Below are 20,364 nucleotides of genomic sequence, written 5' to 3' on the forward strand. Positions count from 1 at the left end.
GAATGTGTGGGGCCATGTTGTGGGATGAGGCGATTCCTGAGGACCAATGGGGAAAGGGTGAGGGGCCCATGGGGCCTCAGGAGAGGGTTTACTGCAGGTCAGCCTCAGATATTACCATCTGAAGAGGCATGGTGGTATGCCAAGGAGAGGGCTGAAGAGGTGGCACTGCAGAAAACAAAATGAAGACGCAGGAGTTCGGACACAATGCTAATGTTTTATTAGAGTTCATGCAGGAGTCAAACAACACAAGGAGAAATGAGGCAGAAAGCAGCAGTCGCACAGCACGGCCTCTTGTATCAGCATCTCTGTTCGTAAGGTCCACGACGGACAAAGACACGGTTTGTTCTGATGCTGAGATTCAGTTACAAATCACTGACGAGCTCACACGGATAGAAACCAGGTCAAACAGGAGAGAAACAACATGTATTTCTTTTTTTTTAAAACACACATTTGGAGGCTTCCTTCTTGTCTTTTTTTGAGATAAAATGTTTCTGCGTTACAGATCACACGCACACACTGAACACTAAAACAAACGGGGAGAACTGAGGCGTCCCTTTCAGAAATGTGCAATGTTGATGCTTTGTTACAGGATAGGTAACGCTGTGAGTGAAATCACCAAAAATATGTATTCTTCATGTGATAATTAGTGTGATTGACTCCGTGTCGCACCGCCCTTTTTAACAGAATACTCACATAATCAAGAACCATTAGCCAGCAGCAATGTATATATAAAAAATGATTTTCAATTAAACTCTATTAACATAAACACTAAAACACATGCCGTTATGACAATCCCTCATTCTCTCCCTTTTTCTTTTGCACAATAAAATGATCCGAAGACAACAAAAACAAGAGCTGAATAAATTAGTTCTACACTTCTGCTCAAAAGTATTTCCCAACTCATTATTATTAATTACATCTGTTGATTTACAGTACAGGTTGAAAGGTAACACGCTTGTTTCTAAGCTTGTCGTGATTGTGTAACATTGTATTTATCGTTGTTAAATATCTCATTTGTAGCTCCGCAGCCCGGCTCATTTCTGAAAACAAATGTCATGGGGAAAGGTCAGGTCCTTTGAAGGTGTCAGCTTTTGCAGTGTGATACTGAACTCTCATACAGCGTGTTAAACTCAGACCAAGAGAGGACCAGTTATGTAAAGTTAAACCTAATTATCAAAGTGTTTTCCAGCTTGATTCAAAAATAAAAAGCACATTTTTTGATCCTCTAAACTGAATTTTAAACCATAAATCATACATCTAATGAATCCACAGTAAATGACAGCATGTGTCTTTAACTCATGACAACTTCTCAGCAAAGAAAATGATAAAACTGAAATATTTAAACGGCATTTCTTTCAGCAGATTGAATTATCTCCCTGCAAAAATTAAGACGGCAGCTTAAGGTGAATAAAATCTCTCCAAAATAATGTCAATACCTCAACAACATGTGATTTTAGAGGAGGGTAAAAGGACACATTTGTCGGTTTGGTGCGCAATCATGCCCATCAGGAAGAAACGGCATTCCCTTCTTCTTAAATTAATTTAGTAGATTATCAAATGTATATTCTTCCCTTTTGAAAAACCCCGCGAGGCACATCCCTCATGTCAGAGCAGCTGGAAGATAAACCCCTCTTTCAAAAACAACATTAAATCAACATCTCTTTTTAAACATCTGTAGCTTAAATATACACACGACTAATAAACGTGACATTTGTCATTTACAGATTTACAACTCGGACTGACTTGCAAAGGGACCGATACAAACACCAAAACAATATCATGTCTCTCAGTGGGCAATAACGACCTATCTGGGGGGGGTTCTATAATTATAAATGATTTGGGGGGGGGTTAAATGCATGCTTTGAGGGCAAGACATCCTACTTGGAGTGACAAGGAAAGCAGATTTTATAAAATGTTAGCTGCGACATGAAGCTCTGCAGTCCACAGCAGGCGGAGGGATATCCTTCACACACAGAGAAGAAGGAGAATTAAAGCGCGCTGCCTCACAGTCTCCATCCTCTGGTGGCGTAGGAAAATAGGCCTTTGTTTGGTTTTGGAAATGAACAGCATGAACGATTCCCTTTTCTTTAAGGAGTGATAACCAGAGCGGAGGTGGGTGTGTTTAGTCGGGTCAGTCTGTCCTTGGTGGTGCTGTTCGGCTGGTTTTAGGCTGGGGGTCAGAGGTCTACATGGCGAACAGAGCGTCCTCCGGTCGGTCTGGTTTCTTGCGGCTCGGGGTCCCCTGCGCTGCGCCCGGCTCGCCGCGGGGGGGCGAGGGGAGGCCGGGGATCATCTCCGAGGCTTTGGCTCGCTCCTCCAGGAACTTATCGAACTCTGGGAGGAGGAGGAGGAGGAGGAGGAGGAGGAGGAGGAGGAGGAGGAGGAGGAGGAGGAGGAGGAGGAGGAGGAGGATTAGAGAGGAGATGTGGGAACAGAGCAGGAAAAATACTGAAGGTGGCGGTCGTGTTTTTTTTTACTTAGGAAGGGCTCCATGTTGTTGTTTGTTTTGTCCGTGTCCCCTTAGGGACTCCATAAACAACAGTTTCAACAACAACATTCAAAAAAGACACATCCTACTCATGTCTAAATATATATACACAAAACTGCTTTTAGAAATTAACTTATAGGAACAAGTGTGTGCAAAAGACAGAAATAAACTTATCAAAACTGACAACCTATAAAAGCTAATATCAAATCAAAACTGATCAAATATGTCAAGTGTGAATTTTACAAGTAAAAATCTAGAGGCCCACTTAAACTTTAAAAAAGTAGCATGGTTCTCCAGGATCAAATGCATCCTGATAAGCACGCATTACCATATTTGTATGAATGACTTAACAATTTAAGCCATGCAAGCATTTGACCTGATATTCTTTGTTAACTTATGATGACATTACGCTCCATATTTTAGACATTCATCAAAACAAGAGAGAAATCATTTCTGAATTCTCCTTCACATCTTTCCTTAACCCCATGATGTTTTCCACTGAGTTAAAGAGGTTAGGAAAAGGTCACGAGACCCTACTATTTGATCCCAGCCTTGGAGAGAAAAGGGAGATGTCTGATGTCTTACCTTCGCTGGTCACGCCTTCTTCCCCTTCATCTCCTTTCTGTGGAAATAAAAACACCACTGTCACAGCTGGGAGTCACTTTGCTGAAGTTAGTCCTCTGGAAACCACCACAAACAAAACCAAGCTGTGCATGTGGCCATTAGTATTAGTAGTAGTATTATTTAACACACACTTACCACTTTTGATTGCATTACAAGGAGCCACTTACCTGTCAGAACCACTTCAAATCAATGAATACCAAATCAAATCCACCAGCTGGGTGTTATTAGTAATCAGTACGGCAACACAGTCTCATACATGTGTGTGAAATGAGCATGAACTCTTACAATGCTTCATATTTATATATAAATACAATATACTTTTACTTTCTGGCTGCTTTCCCACTACTTTCTTCATGCTGCAATTATTTATATATATTTAAATACTGCTAAATATTGTTATCCACTTGGATGTGTACTTTGTACATTTTAATTTGCATTTTTCCATCTTTAAAATGTTGTGCATGGCTCTTATTCCATATGTTGCTGTAACAATGTGATTCTGATCACTCCTTCTGGACCACGAACACCAAATGATACATGTTTTAAGCTTAGGCTAATCACACTATTTGGTTCAGATGTGCTCTCTTAGACAGTTCATCTCCTGCTAGCACCTTCAGTCATTTACTAATGAGTAAGTGGCCTTCAGTCTTTGTTAAAGATTGAGCAACAAGAAATATTTGATCACAACTAAAAATAAAAACAGTAAAAGACACATTTTATCTAGGTGTTATAGCTCATGAATTATCATTTTTTTAATTATCAGTTTGAAACAACTCAGTGTGTGTTACGATATCTCAGTGTCAGACTAAACCAGATTATTAAATGTTCATGGTGAAAGTCTTTTAGCGGGAAAGCTGTGTGCATATCTGCATTCAAGACCTCATGCTCATTTTTCACAATGTCATCATGTCAGTTCGTCTCCACACAACACATGCTGGTGACTTTGGTTGAACCACCGTATTAAAGTGAGATTGGTCAAACGTGAGGAAATGTTATGGAGGAGGAATGCGTTATGTTCTGGGTTTAGAAAAAGTTGGGGATAAATCAGAGAGGAGAGAGAACTGCAGGCAGAAATAATAATAATGATGTGCTCACCACATCAGTACACAGCCACTCCTCTATGTCATCCATGACAGAGGACTGGCCTCCGACACCCTGAGGGGCCGCATCGAGAGAGGGGGGGGGGGGGGAACACCCCGAACACAACAGAAAATATGACTTAAATGAACTTTTTAAATCATAAGTATTTTGTGAGAAAAATAAACAAAGAAATGGGGATGTTTGTATGGCGTGGATCATCACACACAGTGACGATAATGGAGTTAATATGCAGGAGAATCCACTTTAACCACATAGAGCTGGTGATGAGGAGCATAGCGAGCAACTGACAGCACAGCAGGTCCATGCAGCCAGTAAACACCTGGGTTATTTCATCATTTTTCACACAGTCAATGACCCACAGAGCTCATGAAAAACAGACTATACGCTCAAGTGTCAGGTGTGACAGCAGGGCAAAGTCTTGTTAGTAAAGGTTGCAAAACAGCTCAAAATAAGTAGCCCTTAAGATCCTTAAATAAAATACCTTAAAAGATACATGCACAAACATGCAACAGCTCCAGATGAAGCCTGAATATTTAAGATATCTCTTTCCCGCCCAGTCTACAAATCATATTATTTTTGGCACGTGGAACCCAATTACTGCCAAGCTAATCCCAACTGAACGGGACACACTGCATGTTCTTTTACTCACTTCCACCATCTGTCATTTCCGCTACTTGGGATGGTAACTGCAAATAGCTTACATAGATCCTCTTTGGTACTCGATGCAGCGACTGATTCCCAAACAAAAGTTATCTTTTTGATTTGTTTGCGCAACGGTCGACGCATATTTCCTGTGCCGTTAAATGAAACCTTCATCATACCCAAAGGCAAGCAGAATTGCAAGGTGAAAAGAGGCTTATACGATCCACTCTCAGAGCAGATGATGTCCCTTCTTTGAAGCCATTCGATTGTGTTATCAACATTAGCTCATAATGATTAAGTTGCAGCAAGTGTGTCTGTTTCTATTTCAACTTTGTGGTTAGTAGCACAAGTCAAAGCATTAGTGTCCAGTGTTTCCCCTAGGATGGAGTCGTAGCAGCGGTGCTAAGGCACGTGGGCCCAGCATAATGTGATTTTTTAGTGTGTGCGCGTGCAAAGTCCGCCCCGCCAATTTGTTTCTATGTGTCTGAAGGCACAAGAAAGGCTCTTGAGGCCTAGTGCCAGGGCCGGTTCTAGACAATTTGCTGCCCTAGAAGAGATTTTATATATAAAGAATAAATGAAAAATCTCTACAAAAGACAAATACACTACAAAAACAGAAACTTATTGACATAGGTAGTATACATCAAAATGGCTTCAAATGTATTCAGTATTGTATGAACATGTTTTAATTGGGGGGTGGACGTCACATCCTCTAGGGGGGTCCGGGGGTATGCCCCCTCAGGAAGATTTTAAAGTAAAATGCTTCAATCTGGTGCACTTTGAGCACACAATTACTAGAGACTAGATCTAGGGGGTACAACTCTAAAACACCCATATGAAGAAGATGAGTTTACATTTTAATAATCAAATAAGTATGTGAACATAACCAATATTTTATTTGTGTTGTTCATTTATATCTTATTTTACCAGTTAATATTTATTTATGCATATTTTTGTATCTCTCCAACTTTAAACGATATTTTTGGTTTACTGCCCTATAGTATACATTGGAATGATTTCAAACCTGTTTTTATTTATCCTAATAAATGTTGTTTGTGTGATTTTGAAAACACACGGTAAGATTTAAAGCCCACGCTGGACATAAAGCCCATGTCACTGAGACTCACCACTCCTGCAGTCGGCTGCTGCACGTCCAGAGTTGGGGGGGGGGTCTTCAGAGATGATGCTGTCTTCTGCTGTAGTCCTGAGATAAACAGGTAAAGAGTGGATTTTAGAATCATCGTTTGAATATCTATTTTTACAAATTAATCTGAACATTTGAGCCTCAAAATGACCTCCGAGAGAAACTTAAAGGTCCCCTATTATGCAAAATCCACTTTTTCCTGTCTCTTCTACATCAACATGTGTCCCCTCTTCTTCATGTCTCTTCTACATCAACATGTGTCCCCTCTTCTTCATGTCTCTTCTACATCAACATGTGTCCCCTCTTCTTCATGTCTCTTCTACATCAACATGTGTCCCCTCTTCTTCATGTCTCTTCTACATCAACATGTGTCCCCTCTTCTTCATGTCTCTTCTACATCAACATGTGTCCCCTCTTCTTCCTGTCTCTTCTACATCAACATGTGTCCCCTCTTCTTCATGTCTCTTCTACATCAACATGTGTCCCCTCTTCTTCATGTCTCTTCTACATCAACATGTGTCCCCTCTTCTTCATGTCTCTTCTACATCAACATGTGTCCCCTCTTCTTCATGTCTCTTCTACATCAGCATGTGTCCCCTCTTCTTCATGTCTCTTCTACATCAACATGTGTCCCCTCTTCTTCATGTCTCTTCTACATCAACATGTCTCTTCTACATCAACATGTGTCCCCTCTGTGGAAAGAGACTCTGAAAGTTTCAGGAACAAAGATTCTCTCTCTTTTTGTCCTGGTCCATTTCTATAAAAACCTGTCTGAAAACGAGCTGATCAGATTTTGGCCACTTTATGATGTCATAACGATTTTTTGGCTTGTGTAACCATTAGCCAATCACCCCCCACCCACCTTATCACCTGAATCTCCTCCTAGAGCACCATTGTGTTCTTTTTAACCAAATGTCTCTCAGAGGGGCGTGGGGAGGGGCTCCTTATTTTCATCTAAAGTAACAGACAGAGAATCAGCACTTTGGGCAGGTTTGGTATTTGGAGCCAAACACTTCAGAGACATGTGTTGTATATATCTGAGACCTATAATATATTGATGAAAAACAGTATAATAGGGGACCTTTAAAGAGCCTGTGACAGCATCCCAACAACTGTTGTGCAATGAAATATTGGGCTACTAGTAATCTCGAACCGTCAGTTTAAAAAAGAAAAAGCGATACCGTTCCGATAAATATCAATAATTTCGAACATCGCGGGGAAATTCCTTCGACTCATTTTGAAGTTTTGGGGGAAGCCGGAAGTGACGTCAATGCGGGAACGCTTCACTGTGCAGCGAGAGAGCCAAACACGGACAAAGTGTGTTGTCATGCGTAGAAATGGTGAATTACTGAGTTTAGGCACGTCAATAACGTTGTAATGAAGTTGACTACAGTATATTCATATTTGTCAGTGCTTTCATGTCAATTCGGCGAACATAAACATAAATGATCGTGGTGAAGATGATGATTACATTAGGATAAAAAAATCGGTAGTGAGAGCTACTGAATTTCCTCCCGTAGGATGTGATATAAAAACAAATCGATTATTTTTGTAGTTGTAAACTCAAGTGGATGAAACTACATGTATTAGTGCTTTCATGTCAATTCGGCGAACATATGATAGATTAAATGATCGTGAGAATGATGATTAAAAATCGTTTGTTTGTGCCGGTCTGCATTTCCTGATGAGAAAACAAACCGATGCTTTTTGTAGTTGTAGTACACCAACATGGATTAAACGTGTGTTTTTTTTACCACAATGTTGGGGAAATTAATGGATAAAATGCACGGATTATTATTATTATTATTCCCACTCCGATCGGGACACTAGGTCCACCGTTTCCCCGCAGCGAGGCTCCCCCGTTGACAGTTTACGTGGGCTGGGTGCAGTGGCGGACTGGCCATCGGGGCGAATCCCGATGGGCCGGTACCGAAGTGGGCCGGTCGAGAGTCCCGGGATGATTTTTAGTCCCATTCCACCACTGGCTACATGACCGTATGATCGCCCATATTGACGCACCTAATTCCTAAACTTCTAACAGATGCAACATAAAGCGATCCTTCAGCCTCATATGAGCTCTCAGACACGTTCAACATTAAACTGTCATCGCTGTCTGAGCTTGCTGCTGTGTGCGCCATCGTGCGTTTACATGCAGATGGTGGGATCCTGAACGGTGCAGCTGGAGCGCTGTGCCCGCAATGACGTCACACATAATTTGGCGGGACTTGAAGAATCCCCGAGAAGATCCAGAAAATGGTCAACATTGAAGGGCAGATTAATGGTTATGAAAGTACAAATATCCAAAATCAGTTCAGTAACGGTTTCAAGGGGACAATATTTACTCAAATTGATGGGTTTGGATGATGGGAGAAACCCGTGTCACAGGCTCTGTATCTCAAACAGCACACACTTTAAACTCTTCTGCCTAAAATGTGAAAACAGAGTTAACGATGAATTTCTGAAGTCCTTACGTGATGCGTGGTTCGGGCTTGGCTCCGGTTCTGGTCTGAGCGAACACGTCGAAGTCGTCCTGACCCGGCGGCTGACAGCTGGACAGAGAGCTCAGGGTGCTGCTCACACTGTCAGCTCCCATGTCTGGAGGAAACACACACTTTATTGCCTTGAACTGCATTAATAACACATTTAATAGAGAATTGTCTATTCTTTTTTTAGGTTTGTACTGAGGCTTTATTTTTCTTGAAAAGGCTGTCTTTAGGAAAATATCGAGATGTCCTGCTTTTTGTTTTCAATAGCAGATTGATCGAATAAAACTGGACATTTAAAAACATCATTTAGGACGAACATTGTTTACAAATCTCAGAGACTATAAATCAATAAATGTAGGAAAAAAACTGATGATTTATTGATAATGAAAATAATGGCTAATTTACTTTTAAGTGATATTTGTATTCTATTTTATCTTTGTTTGCACATTTTACTTCCTTTTCTTGTGTTCTTAGAATGTTTAAATGAATGTCTCTTATTTTCAATTGTTAATCCTACATTATTACTTGAACTTATGTTTATATAAATATTTTCACTCAGATTTTTATTGATCTGTTATTTTATTTCATTCTAAAATGAAGCAACAGTCCAATAACCTCCAGGATAAATACAGTATTCTAATGTATATATTGATTTAAGTATAATTTCTGCCATTTATAACTCTAGACAACTACACTTTGTTGTAGCAGAAGAAAGTCATATTTGTGAGACTTCCGGTTGATACTCCCCAGCACGGTTGCAATTCCTACTAAAATCCCATAGAGAGGCGAAGTCCCTCCCGTTCCGGGGGAGCTCCATGGGAACTTATTTCGGAAAAGGTATGTATTGAAGTCAATGGGGAGAGAAAGATTATCTTTTGATCCCGTTTGAATTGTGCCACGAATTACACATATGATGTTTGTCAATTTAAAAGTTACTTTTGCAAGTCAAGAAAATAAAAAATGTGTGGTAAAACTGTGAAGCAACCCTTTTTTTTGTGTGAAACCGCTCAGTGAACTACATCTCCCGTCTCGCACCACACACCAAGATGGCCGTCACGTTGGAACATTTCACTTCTTTCTTTCAGAATGAGGCGGAAAATATTAAAAGAGGTGAAAATCACTACAAGTCTGGGCACGTTGAGAGCTGTACATACACACAAGGGGAGTTAGTCGGTTCCGTAAGAGCCAGCATGCGGGACCGGGATTCTGGGATTTGTAGTCTTTCTAGTTGCGTATTTTTCATAGTCTTATATTTCAACAGTTTTACGACAAACTGTGACTTTTTTTACATGGAAATGATTTGTTAAGATTGACAAACATCATATTTGTAATTCGTGGCACAATTCAAACGGGATCGAAAGATAATCTTTCTCTCTCCATTGACTTCAATACATAATTTTTCCGAAATAAGGTCCCATGGGTCGGAAGTAGATGGGCGGGACTTCGCCACTCTATTCTAACTACTCGGAACCCACCTAACACTGCATGATGTTTGCTTCTAAACCTCCACAACATTCATTATGCCACAGAAAACGTTAAAACTTTGCCCAGAAAGTCATATGTGTCGTCTCAGAGTGTGTGAGTGTACGCACCGAGGCCGGCCAGGCGGGAGGCCAGGGTGGCCGGAGAGGAGGGTCTCCCTGGGGGGGGCGGTGATGGAGGGGGGCAGGCTGGTGGGGGGGGCGTTGGGCACGTTGGGTATGTTGCTGACCACCGCCGGGGAGCCGGGGCCGAGGTCGATCAGGTTGTCCTCCGTCGCCTCGCTCAGGACCTGAAGGACAGGAAACTGATGAGTCGCTCTCGTTTAAAAAAACCTCGAGAAATTCCACACCCCCCTATGTGCAATATAAATACCATTACAAAACACTCTGCTATATAACATGTGCAATATTATTATTATTATTATTATTAATGTTCGATAAATAACGTGAAATCATGCAACTACCACTAACGTTTTTGCACTACACATTTATTTTATATTCTTTAACTTTTTAATGCTATTTTATTTCTCTGTCTGTCTAAATACTAATACTGTTAATAGTTACATTTCTTCTGTGACCGTCTATGTTTCCTGTAGTTATTGAATTGCTCTTTTTACTGTACAGTTTTATTATTATTGTGCTGCTGTGTTTATTGTATTTTTGTAACTTTGGCACAACAATTTCCTTCGGGGTGAATAAAGTCTTATCTTATCGTAAGGCAGAGGATGAGAGAGAGCAGCAAAACAAATCCTTGTGTGGGAAGCTAAGGAAAGGCAGGGTTATACAGCACAGATTCATTGACTGTGTCGGGGGAAAGGAAATGTAAAAAGATGAGGGTGCGTGATGTGAATAAGTGAAACATGGTTAGCTTCAGGAGAGCATGAAAATGTCTAACTCAGGATAGCAGGGGAGTTATTTTCTGAAGTACTGTTTCTTAAGAGCATTCAAAGAATAGCTTTCGACATTAGACTTAAAGGTCCCATGTCATGCTTTTCTGGTTATTACCCGTCCCCTTGTGTGCTAGGAAGGTTTTTCTGCATGTAAACGGTCTGCAGAGTCACAAACCCTCAAAGTACACCCTGTAGTGAGTAAAACTCTAACACAGAAAAGACCTGTCTGTGCTGCCCCAGAACGCCTCGTTGGACATTTCTCTTTTTCCATTGTTTTCTTCTTGGGTATAGTGACGTAACGTAACGTCCGCGGAGCCGTTACGTTTGGACCAATCCGCGGACTTCCTCACACACACACACTCGGCGGGACGTTGCGAGGCTCGCTGCTGCGAGGAGCGGGAGACTGTGAGCTGGCTCACTGGTGTGGGGTCGGCGAGGAACTCAGCCTGGGCACACACACAAACTCCCAGCCAGGCTGCGGGTGTGTGTGTTTGGGGCTGGGTTTCGCTGTGTCTTGCTGTCTTGCAGACGGCCACTGGGCTCACAGGGGGGGGGCAGGAGCTCCAACAAGCCATTTAGGACAGAGAGTGAATACACAGACTATACAGAGATGCTGTATGAGAAACCAATGTGAGTTTGGAAAATTGCAAAATATACATTTATTTTAGTAGACCTCAACAATGGAATTATGATCAGTAGAAATGGCCATGACATGGGAGCTTAAGCTTTAAAAGTGTTATGTTGTTAAATGGTATTTTGTTGTCCCTAAATGTGCTTTAAAGAAAGACAATCCCCTTAAGAAAGTAGATGTACAGTGAGGTAGTAGGAGGGGAGATTTAATCTGTGGGCTGTGGAGGAGTAAAAACATCTAGAACATTTTTGCAAAACCCAAACCATGACTGTTTGATGTAATGCAAAACATGACACTAATAGTAGGAGAAACAATAGCTTCAGTGCCTTTTTAAAAATGTATCACCATCAGTTTATCCCTAGATTTCCTCATATCTTTGGGGGCTGCATAGTCAAAACATGCCATATGGGGGTGAAGGTTACTGGTGGAGGAGGGGCCCATATTATTTAGCCATGTTTCGTTGTGGGGAGGGGGGGTGACGCTGGGCATTTAGGGACAATATTTTCATACTTGCCTGTCTCAGCTAGCCACAGTAACAGGAGAACAGAAGAACACAGGAAGAGACAGTGAATACCATTAGCATGCTGTGCAGGGACACAATGTAATGGTATGGAAACTATGGAAGATATAGCATGGCCGATGAACTGGAAACCCAATGAAGAGCTGTGTGTGTGTGTGTGTGTGTGTGTGTGTGTGTGTGTGTGTGTGTGTGTGTGTGTGTGTGTGTGTGCGTGTGTGTGTGTGTGTAAATATGGATTCAAGCAGAATATATCTCTACACGAAAATCTATCTTTACTTATTGAATGTTGTAGACTTTTGTACTTTAAAGTTATGGGAAATATAGGAGTCTAAAACGATTCTACGCAGCCACCACTGAAATCTAATTCTACAAATCGTGTATTTCCATTAATAATATCAATAGAGTAGCCTAAACTTAATCTGGTGAAATGTGAAAGTACTGGGCTTTCAACAGGTCTTGGTCTTTTGTCCTAAATCTTAAAGAACCCTTGTGGCGAACACCGCGCTCCTAAGCTGCGGCAGGACTGCTGATTGCCTTTATTCTGGCACAAACATGAGTGGATCTTTACAAAAACAACCAGCTCTACTTCAGGACTTCCCAAAGAGCAATAACTTTTCTTATCTAATATTCTTAACTAATGTATTACCATAGTCAAGGTTTCCCCCTACAGGACAGAACTTAAATGGCCTGCTCCGACTGTGTTGTAGAAAAACAGTGGAAGATCAAAATGAATACCAAAAAGATATGTGTTTGTATTTTATTATGAAACTAAATGTCTTTGTCTGGTTTCCATTTAATCAGACATGTAGATCTGGTAAATCCTCGATAGGTAACAGACAGATAAGAGCAGATTGTAAAGCCTGCCTGGTAATGTAACATGCATGTCCACATTACTGACACTGAAAGAGGCCAACATCAGAGGGAGAGGAAACAAAAGCACAGAATAGACAATGGACTGTTCGGAGGATTCAGACACCGCGGTATTTTAGTGATGTAACCATCGGGTGTTATTAACCAGAGTTACTAACGCTGACTCACCCCGTTGTTGGCGCTCTGAGCCGAGGACCTTCCACATCTAAACCTCTCATACCTGAGGCAAAGAAAAGGCAAAATAAATGACAAAGACCTCTCTAAAAATATACCTTACCAAATTTGAGTAAACATTCGATATCAGGGTAAAGATGAGTTTCAATGTGCATACGTATTTTCTCCAAAAGTTGCACCTGGATTTGATTGTTTTCTAACCTTTCGTAGCGTAGGAAAATGTTGTTGAGGTCATCGTTGACATGCAGCAGCTCTTCAGTCACTGACTCATTGGAAACACAAGAGATGAGCTCCATTATCCTCTGCTGCATGGATCTACAGGTCCTGTTCAGCTCCTAAACACACAAAGGCATAGTAGTTTCAGATGAGTATTTTCATAATGCTTTGTACATGTCTGACAAATCTTTTCCCATAGGTTTGCTCAAGCACAATTTAGAACGCACACACATACACGGACAGGTAGACCCACACACAAGTGTTTCCTTGCCTGTAATAACTCGTAGTCTGAAGCGTCCTCCTGGCCCGGGACCATCTCTGTCAACATCTCCGACATCACTTTAGTGTTTCCACGCACAACGTCCAGCTCACTGCGCAGCCGGCAGATCTGTGTGAAAGAGGCAACGGGTGTTTAAGAGATCAAATTAACAGTATTGCATTAAGACAGGGAATCCAAACCAGAAGTACCATTGAAAGCGTAACTAATAACTCATCTTAATTCAACTTATAATGTAGATTTGGCTTTGAATAAAGTGTGCTAAGGACCACGATTCAAAGCAAAAAAAGGCTTACAAGTCTTTAGTTAACTTACATAATCGGACCAACACAAGTCTGACTCAACAGAAATTAAGAGTGTATTTAAACTAGTGAGTGAGAAATAATTAGTAATAGACGCTGAAAAGTCACAAATAAAAAGTTTAAATAGCGGCTAAAATGTGTTTAATAAAGTTAAAAGTAAACGATAAACAGAGAAAATAGTAAACCTATATGTATGAATTAACAGTTAAAATAGTTAGCTTAAAGTACTAACTAAGTACTGAATAAACAGTTGAAATGGTTTGCTAAAAGGCAGTGGGTTCACTGTTGTCTAAACTTCCACTTTCTATTATTAATACAAACACAAGCTTAGCCTAGCAACACTGATGCAAAGAGGTCGGCTGAGGGCAATGTCACTTTGCAGCAGTGCATTCAAACTCTTTAGTATGTAATCATTTAGTTTGGTCAGGTTGGACAGGTGGAGAACATTGCACAAAAGTAGATACCTAAAATGATTCCTTTTATTTTAAAGGACACTGCAAGCTGCCATTGGGTGATTCCTCATAAGATAAGAAAAGTTAAGATAGTACTTTATTGATCCAGTTTGTGTTGCAGCAGCATAAAAATACATGGCATTATACAATACAAATTAAAAGACAAGAAATTAAGAAAGCGGAAAATATACATGTTGAATTTACAAATTAACAATAACAAAATAAAGCAAGGTATTATATATTATATACCAGGGTATGTGCAGGAATCCTGAAGTCAAATGTAATCCCTTTTAAGACCTTTCTTAAGACCCTTTCCACACATTTTAAGACCTCATCGCCACTTGGAGTTCTAACCGGTTACCTTGGCGACACACTTTACCTCACATTGACTATATACAGTATTGATTGTCCTTCCTCCTTATCTTCCAACCATTTGGACGCAAACTTGCATTTCCACATAACGATGTTTAACAACCGGTGTAAACGGACCTTCGCGCTATCAAGCAGTGAGCGTGCGATGTCCTGTTCAGATGACGTCAAACCCAACGGGATGGCATCAATAAACTACACGGAATCACACTACACACCTACGCAATGATTACATTCAGGCAGACTGTAGAATACAACCTCTTTGGACCATTTATATACTTATTGAAAACAAGCTACAAAATGTAATACCTTGGAAAATGCCGTTTAATACTTTTTAATAGCCTTCATTTTCACTAAATTGATTTATCAACTTGTAATACTTATAAGACCCCGCGGACCCCCTGGATTAGATATCTTATCTGAACTGACACTGAGTCTGTTTGTGGGAGAAACAGTGTACCTGTTCAGGTGTGGGATTGATGGATCCAGCGGCTTGAAGGACTGGGACCTGAGGGGCGATGTAGGCCGGAGGGACGACCTGTGGGGGGGGCTGAGGAGGGGAGCTGAACTTATGGAGGGTGGAGTCTCCCTCTGGAGCAGATACCAACTAGGAAGTAAGAGATAACACATGTGATAAAATGCCTCGGAAGATTATCTTCACTTTCTTGGACTTTGCACAGAAACGTCGGCACAGATCTAAGTGTGATGCCTCCTACCCTCTGAGGTGTGTGTATCGGGGACAGGGTCTCCAGCTCTGACAGCGGGAACTCAATGCCTTTCCTCTTTAGCTCCTCATAGACCTGGACCACGCCTGTGAGGTCTGGACTGCTCCTGAACGCATCGGCCCATGCCTGGAGTAGGGAGAATTAGAAAATAATTAAAAGGAAAGACTGAACAAAAAGACAAGGGGTTAAGGGAGGGCTGACAAAGCAAACAAAGCATGGGAACTGAATTGTTAAAGAGACCTCTGATCCTTATTGTTTGTTTGCCTTCCCTTGAACACATTCAGTAAACCACAAAGCTATTGGTTTTTCTGTCTAACCAGTACGCAGGTTAAAGCTAAACTCAGCCACTACAATGGGTAAAAATGACGCACTTTTGAAAAATACAAGGGCTTTTAGACTTTTAGGGTGTTCTTTACCTGAAATTCTACCACTCAGTCACTCCCAACTGAAAGCCTTTTTGATGTAAAACACAGCTTCCCTACTTAGTGTGAACAATTCTAGCCAAAGATGGTGGGAGACGGAATTGATTTGATGGAATATATCAACGTAAATAAGGAATATTAACAGTGCACACTTCCAATGTAACACATTAACGCCTCAGAGATGAGACGGGTAGTTAGACAGCTAACTACACAACATCAGTCTGCTGCACAACTGGATAGAATTAATGGAAAATCTCGATTATGTGTTAGTTGAAAATATACGCAAAAGGTTTTACAATATTGTTTAGAAAATTGGCCAGGAACGAAAAGGCAGATTTATGCAACAGGCAGTATTTTCATTCTTTGAATAACTTGAACTCAATGCTGTTCTTGAATGTTTTTAGTAAAAATATGTATATTAGTGCAAGTTTAAAAAGAATAAATGTTGCCTTTTGGTGTGTTTGCATTATTGCAATCAATTGATATATTCCATGATCTTATGCACACTTTAATCTGCTTTCATAACATCATTTGCCCAAAGCAGACCTAAGCAGATCTTGAAATTAGCACTTTTATATACTGAATTGAACCGTGAGACACTGAAGGATTCACACTCCTATTAACAATACTTTTGCCTTAACCCTCAGATGCATAAGTGGGTCTTTTTTGACCCGGTGAGGTGGTTTTCTCGAAGTATCTTTAAACATTTTTATCATTTCATATTCCAGCTATTCCTCAAAAAACATGTTTTGGATTTCATGCCATTCAAATTTGTAATTTACATTTTGAGAAATTGTAGTCTTTGTATTACTACCCCAAGCTTCCATAAGTGGGTCAAAAATGACCCGCATGCATTTCCAAAAAATAAAATTCTAAAAACGGATTAAAAAAAAAAAAAAATATTTGTAGTGTGAACCAAAATATAATACTAAATATTAAACAAGTGATTTTTCTTAACCAAAATGACCAAAATGACATAAAAACACATTATTCTAATACGGGTCCTTTTTGACCCACTTATGGAAGAGTGTAGGGTCCAGTCACTCTAAGGCAGTGGTTCTCAAACTTTTTCTGTCAGGCCCCCCCTTTGGAGAAAAAAAAAAGTCGGGCCCCCCCCAACACAAATAGTCAAGCTCAGTGGCGGCGCCAAAGATTTATTTTGGGGGTGCTGTGGGGTAGCTTGACGTTTCATAGAGGGTGCTCAAACATTTAGGGTTTCCCATTAATGTACCGGGCGCTACAGAGGAATGTTCTACTGCAACACTCCCCACACAAACACAGTGTTCCAGCAACTGTTACAATGAAGGCTCAATAATCAGCTCACGGCATATAGATGTAAGCAGGGGTAAAGTGCTATTTTTATAGGTGGTTTGTGGACCTCACATAGGGGGGTCCGGGGGCAAGCTCCCCCGGGAAGATTTATTTTTAAATATTGAAGTTAAAAGCATCAATCTGGTGCACTTTGAGAGCAAAATGAAGAGATCTACAGTATGGATACATCTCTCAACACAGAACTGTAAACAGATTTACTATTTCTTTATGGATATTTTACAAATCACTCCCCTTTTAAACGTTATACATTTTTTAATGTTATATAGTATTTCATAATTGTTTTTAATTTATTTATATTAATGGTGACCAAAACGTTTGAGACCCACTGAGATAACACTGAGAGAGTCCTTTAGCTCACTGAGTCTCTCAGTCTGACAGGAGAGGACTCTCCTCCACTTTGTTGTTGAAAAAACTCCTTATATCCGTTAGCGTAGCTCGCTAGCACCAGAAGCTAACAACAACGATCTCCGGTACCGGTGCGCTCTCTCTCTCGCTCGCGCACACACACAAAATGGCTCGTTCCACTCACACACACAGCCGAGCTTTAATGAAACACAGACACCCAGACGTAATAGTACTGTACTGTATCATATTGTTTTCGAATCAATAATTTTTCAAAATATGATTTTTTTTAAATTTTATTTTTTAAAAAAATAAAACAATTTTTTTTAATAACCATTTTTTCTCCTGGTCTCTCGCGCCCCCCCTTTCATGCCTCTGCGCCCCCCTGGGGGGGCGCGACCCCCACTTTGAGAACCACTGCTCTAAGGGCATCTAAGGGTTAAGGGAACACTGCTGTTCGGTACATTTTCTAACACCAGTTTCCCAGCTGAACCTCCTAATGATGAGACAAACAAGAAACAATTAGCTCCTCTCCTCTGTCTCACAGCTACTGTTGTGCCGCCCCCCCCCACCCTCCCTCCTGGATCCATGCTAAGCTGTAGTCACATGGTTCCCCTGGTGGAAATAAGAGCAGCTCACATGAGCCTGCAGCGTAACCCGAGCCCTGACAGGTAACTAGAGCGGCTCCTGGCAGAAGCCCTGATGACACAGTACTTTACCTGAGGCTCTGCCTGGGGATGACATGACGCACACACACACACACACTTTACTAAACACCTTCAATGCAAACCTGACTAAACCTCTCAATAACTGACTTACTCAGAGATACCAGCCTATAAGCTTTATGACATGTACAACACAAGGCAACAAACCTACCTACACACAAGCCACCTAAACGTTATCTTACCTGAATCAGCGCGAGTACTTTGTCTTGTACGATTGTAGGTGGGTTGTTTTTAGGAGAGATTATTTTAACTAGAACGCCATCCACAAAGTCCCTGCTAGTGATCAATGCATGAAAACGATGGCCGCAGTTCTTCACACCCGTTTCCAGGACCTGATGGATGCAGAAGAGAATCATTTATTAATCACTTCGTGTGGCCGAGTGTTGCAGAAATACAATGGAATTATATTTTGGATTGCAAATTCTCTGTGAACTTTGGCATTAGAGCACAAGACAACATGAATACTTGTATTACTGTAACATGTAAATAAAGCTTCCTCTCGCCCACTCACCGTTAAAGTCAACATCACTTCCCGATAGTTCCTGTTGCCATTCAACCTCTTCTTCACTGCTCTAATGGCATCTTTTGGCCTGCAGACACAAACAGAAAAGCACATCTTTAACACACTGGAATAAAAGGATTACCACATGTTTTACATTATTGGTAAGTCATTCAAAGCAGAGCACAGATGCCTGCCAAAAACATAATGGGTGTGGGCTTAAATGGCATTTGTAAATAGCCATGATAGGATGATTGACACAACAATAAAACCGCAAATACCAGGCAAAACAACATATCAATGATTCTTTGACTTTTTGTTACATTCTCTGCAATATTGACAATGTGTCTGTTAATCTCTATGATAGTAATAATTAACTTTTGGATTATTTCACCACTGTTATCAAATCAAAACGGAGTGTGCGAATCACACCCCTTACATTCCCCAGAGAGAAGAAACACAGTAGAGTCAGACATCTTTTTATAGACTGCTGATATACTGTATGGTCCACTGCATTAGACTAGAACCACCTAAGGCAGTTTACAACCTACTATTCAAACAGTACCTGGCCAGCTCAAACATCCAGTACAAGGTTAATGGAGGAGTGAGATAAGCACTGAGGCCTGACATAAATCCACTTTACAAAGCCAGGGCTTCTTCTCTTAGGACACATATTAAGAAAATACTTTAATATCATGTCTTTCTACAGCAATGTAGTATATCAACAGCATAGGATCAAGGAAGACAGAACCGCACCTGTGCATATAAGAAGAGAGTTAAACAATAACATTAGAATATTCATTGATTTGCTTTCCCATGGTACTCACCCATCCTCTGTTTCATTGATGAGGTCACATATTTCCATATTAAGGGTCCAGTCTTCATTTTGCAGAGAGCCATCAGTAGCTCTCTCTGGACAAGTACAGACAAGTAGTCAATTACGAAAGAATAACCTTTAAGGACGACTAAGGTAAACACAGCAGACCAATTATAAGGCGGTGACAAGCGGCTAGCTAGCTTAAGCTAACGTAGCTTACAGTCCTCCTTTAGGTTATTGACTTCGTTATTGTTGTTAACAGTGAATATACGAGTATATACTGAAAGAAAACAGACATTAAGTATGTGTAGGTATCGCTAGCACAATGACAACACATGATACGGTCAACTACCAACGTTAGTTAGCTAGGCGGCTAACGGTACAGCTGTAACTCATTCAGAGACCTTAGCATGCTAAATGTAGCTAGCCGTAACGCCTAATGACTACCGCACAACATAATACACATTTCCAGGACATAATTATCAACCTTTGCGAGTTGTCGCTTCCTAAACATCTGGTTTACATACCAATGCAATGCCCCACAGGGGTACTGTAAGGATTTCCCAATAGGAACTCCATCTTGCTCGACAACAAACAAGTCAGTCCATGGGATGATGATACATGAGGAACGAGAAAACGTCCCTTAAGTCCCGCCCATAGAGCAACGTCATTGGCTAAGAGATCCTGACCTTTAGTGTGATTGGACGGTTAGAACATCCATCATGACAGTTGGGTTAATTGTAAATAAAAAGCAGTAAAGGTTGCATCAATACCAATGAAATTGCTTTTTTATGACCGTAGCACTCGAAATGATAAAGACATTGAATATGCACAT

General features: G+C 40.8%; 1 protein-coding gene across 1 annotated transcript; it reads right to left on the reverse strand.

Annotated features, from left to right (window-relative positions):
- Nucleotides 1-198: 198 nt before the first annotated feature.
- Nucleotides 199-20,165, reverse strand: tom1l2 (target of myb1 like 2 membrane trafficking protein). Its single transcript, XM_034197468.1, is given in 16 exon segments — nucleotides 199-2,334; nucleotides 3,074-3,110; nucleotides 4,208-4,267; nucleotides 5,983-6,045; nucleotides 8,449-8,594; nucleotides 10,078-10,132; nucleotides 10,134-10,256; nucleotides 13,046-13,097; nucleotides 13,253-13,386; nucleotides 13,539-13,655; nucleotides 15,128-15,274; nucleotides 15,384-15,518; nucleotides 18,396-18,545; nucleotides 18,725-18,803; nucleotides 19,540-19,624; nucleotides 20,057-20,165. Coding segments are annotated over 16 exon segments (1,584 nt in total). The 5' UTR covers nucleotides 20,109-20,165; the 3' UTR covers nucleotides 199-2,185.
- Nucleotides 20,166-20,364: the final 199 nt, after the last annotated feature.

This window comes from Gymnodraco acuticeps, unplaced genomic scaffold, assembly GCF_902827175.1.
Source record: "Gymnodraco acuticeps unplaced genomic scaffold, fGymAcu1.1, whole genome shotgun sequence".
NCBI lineage: Eukaryota > Metazoa > Chordata > Actinopteri > Perciformes > Bathydraconidae > Gymnodraco > Gymnodraco acuticeps.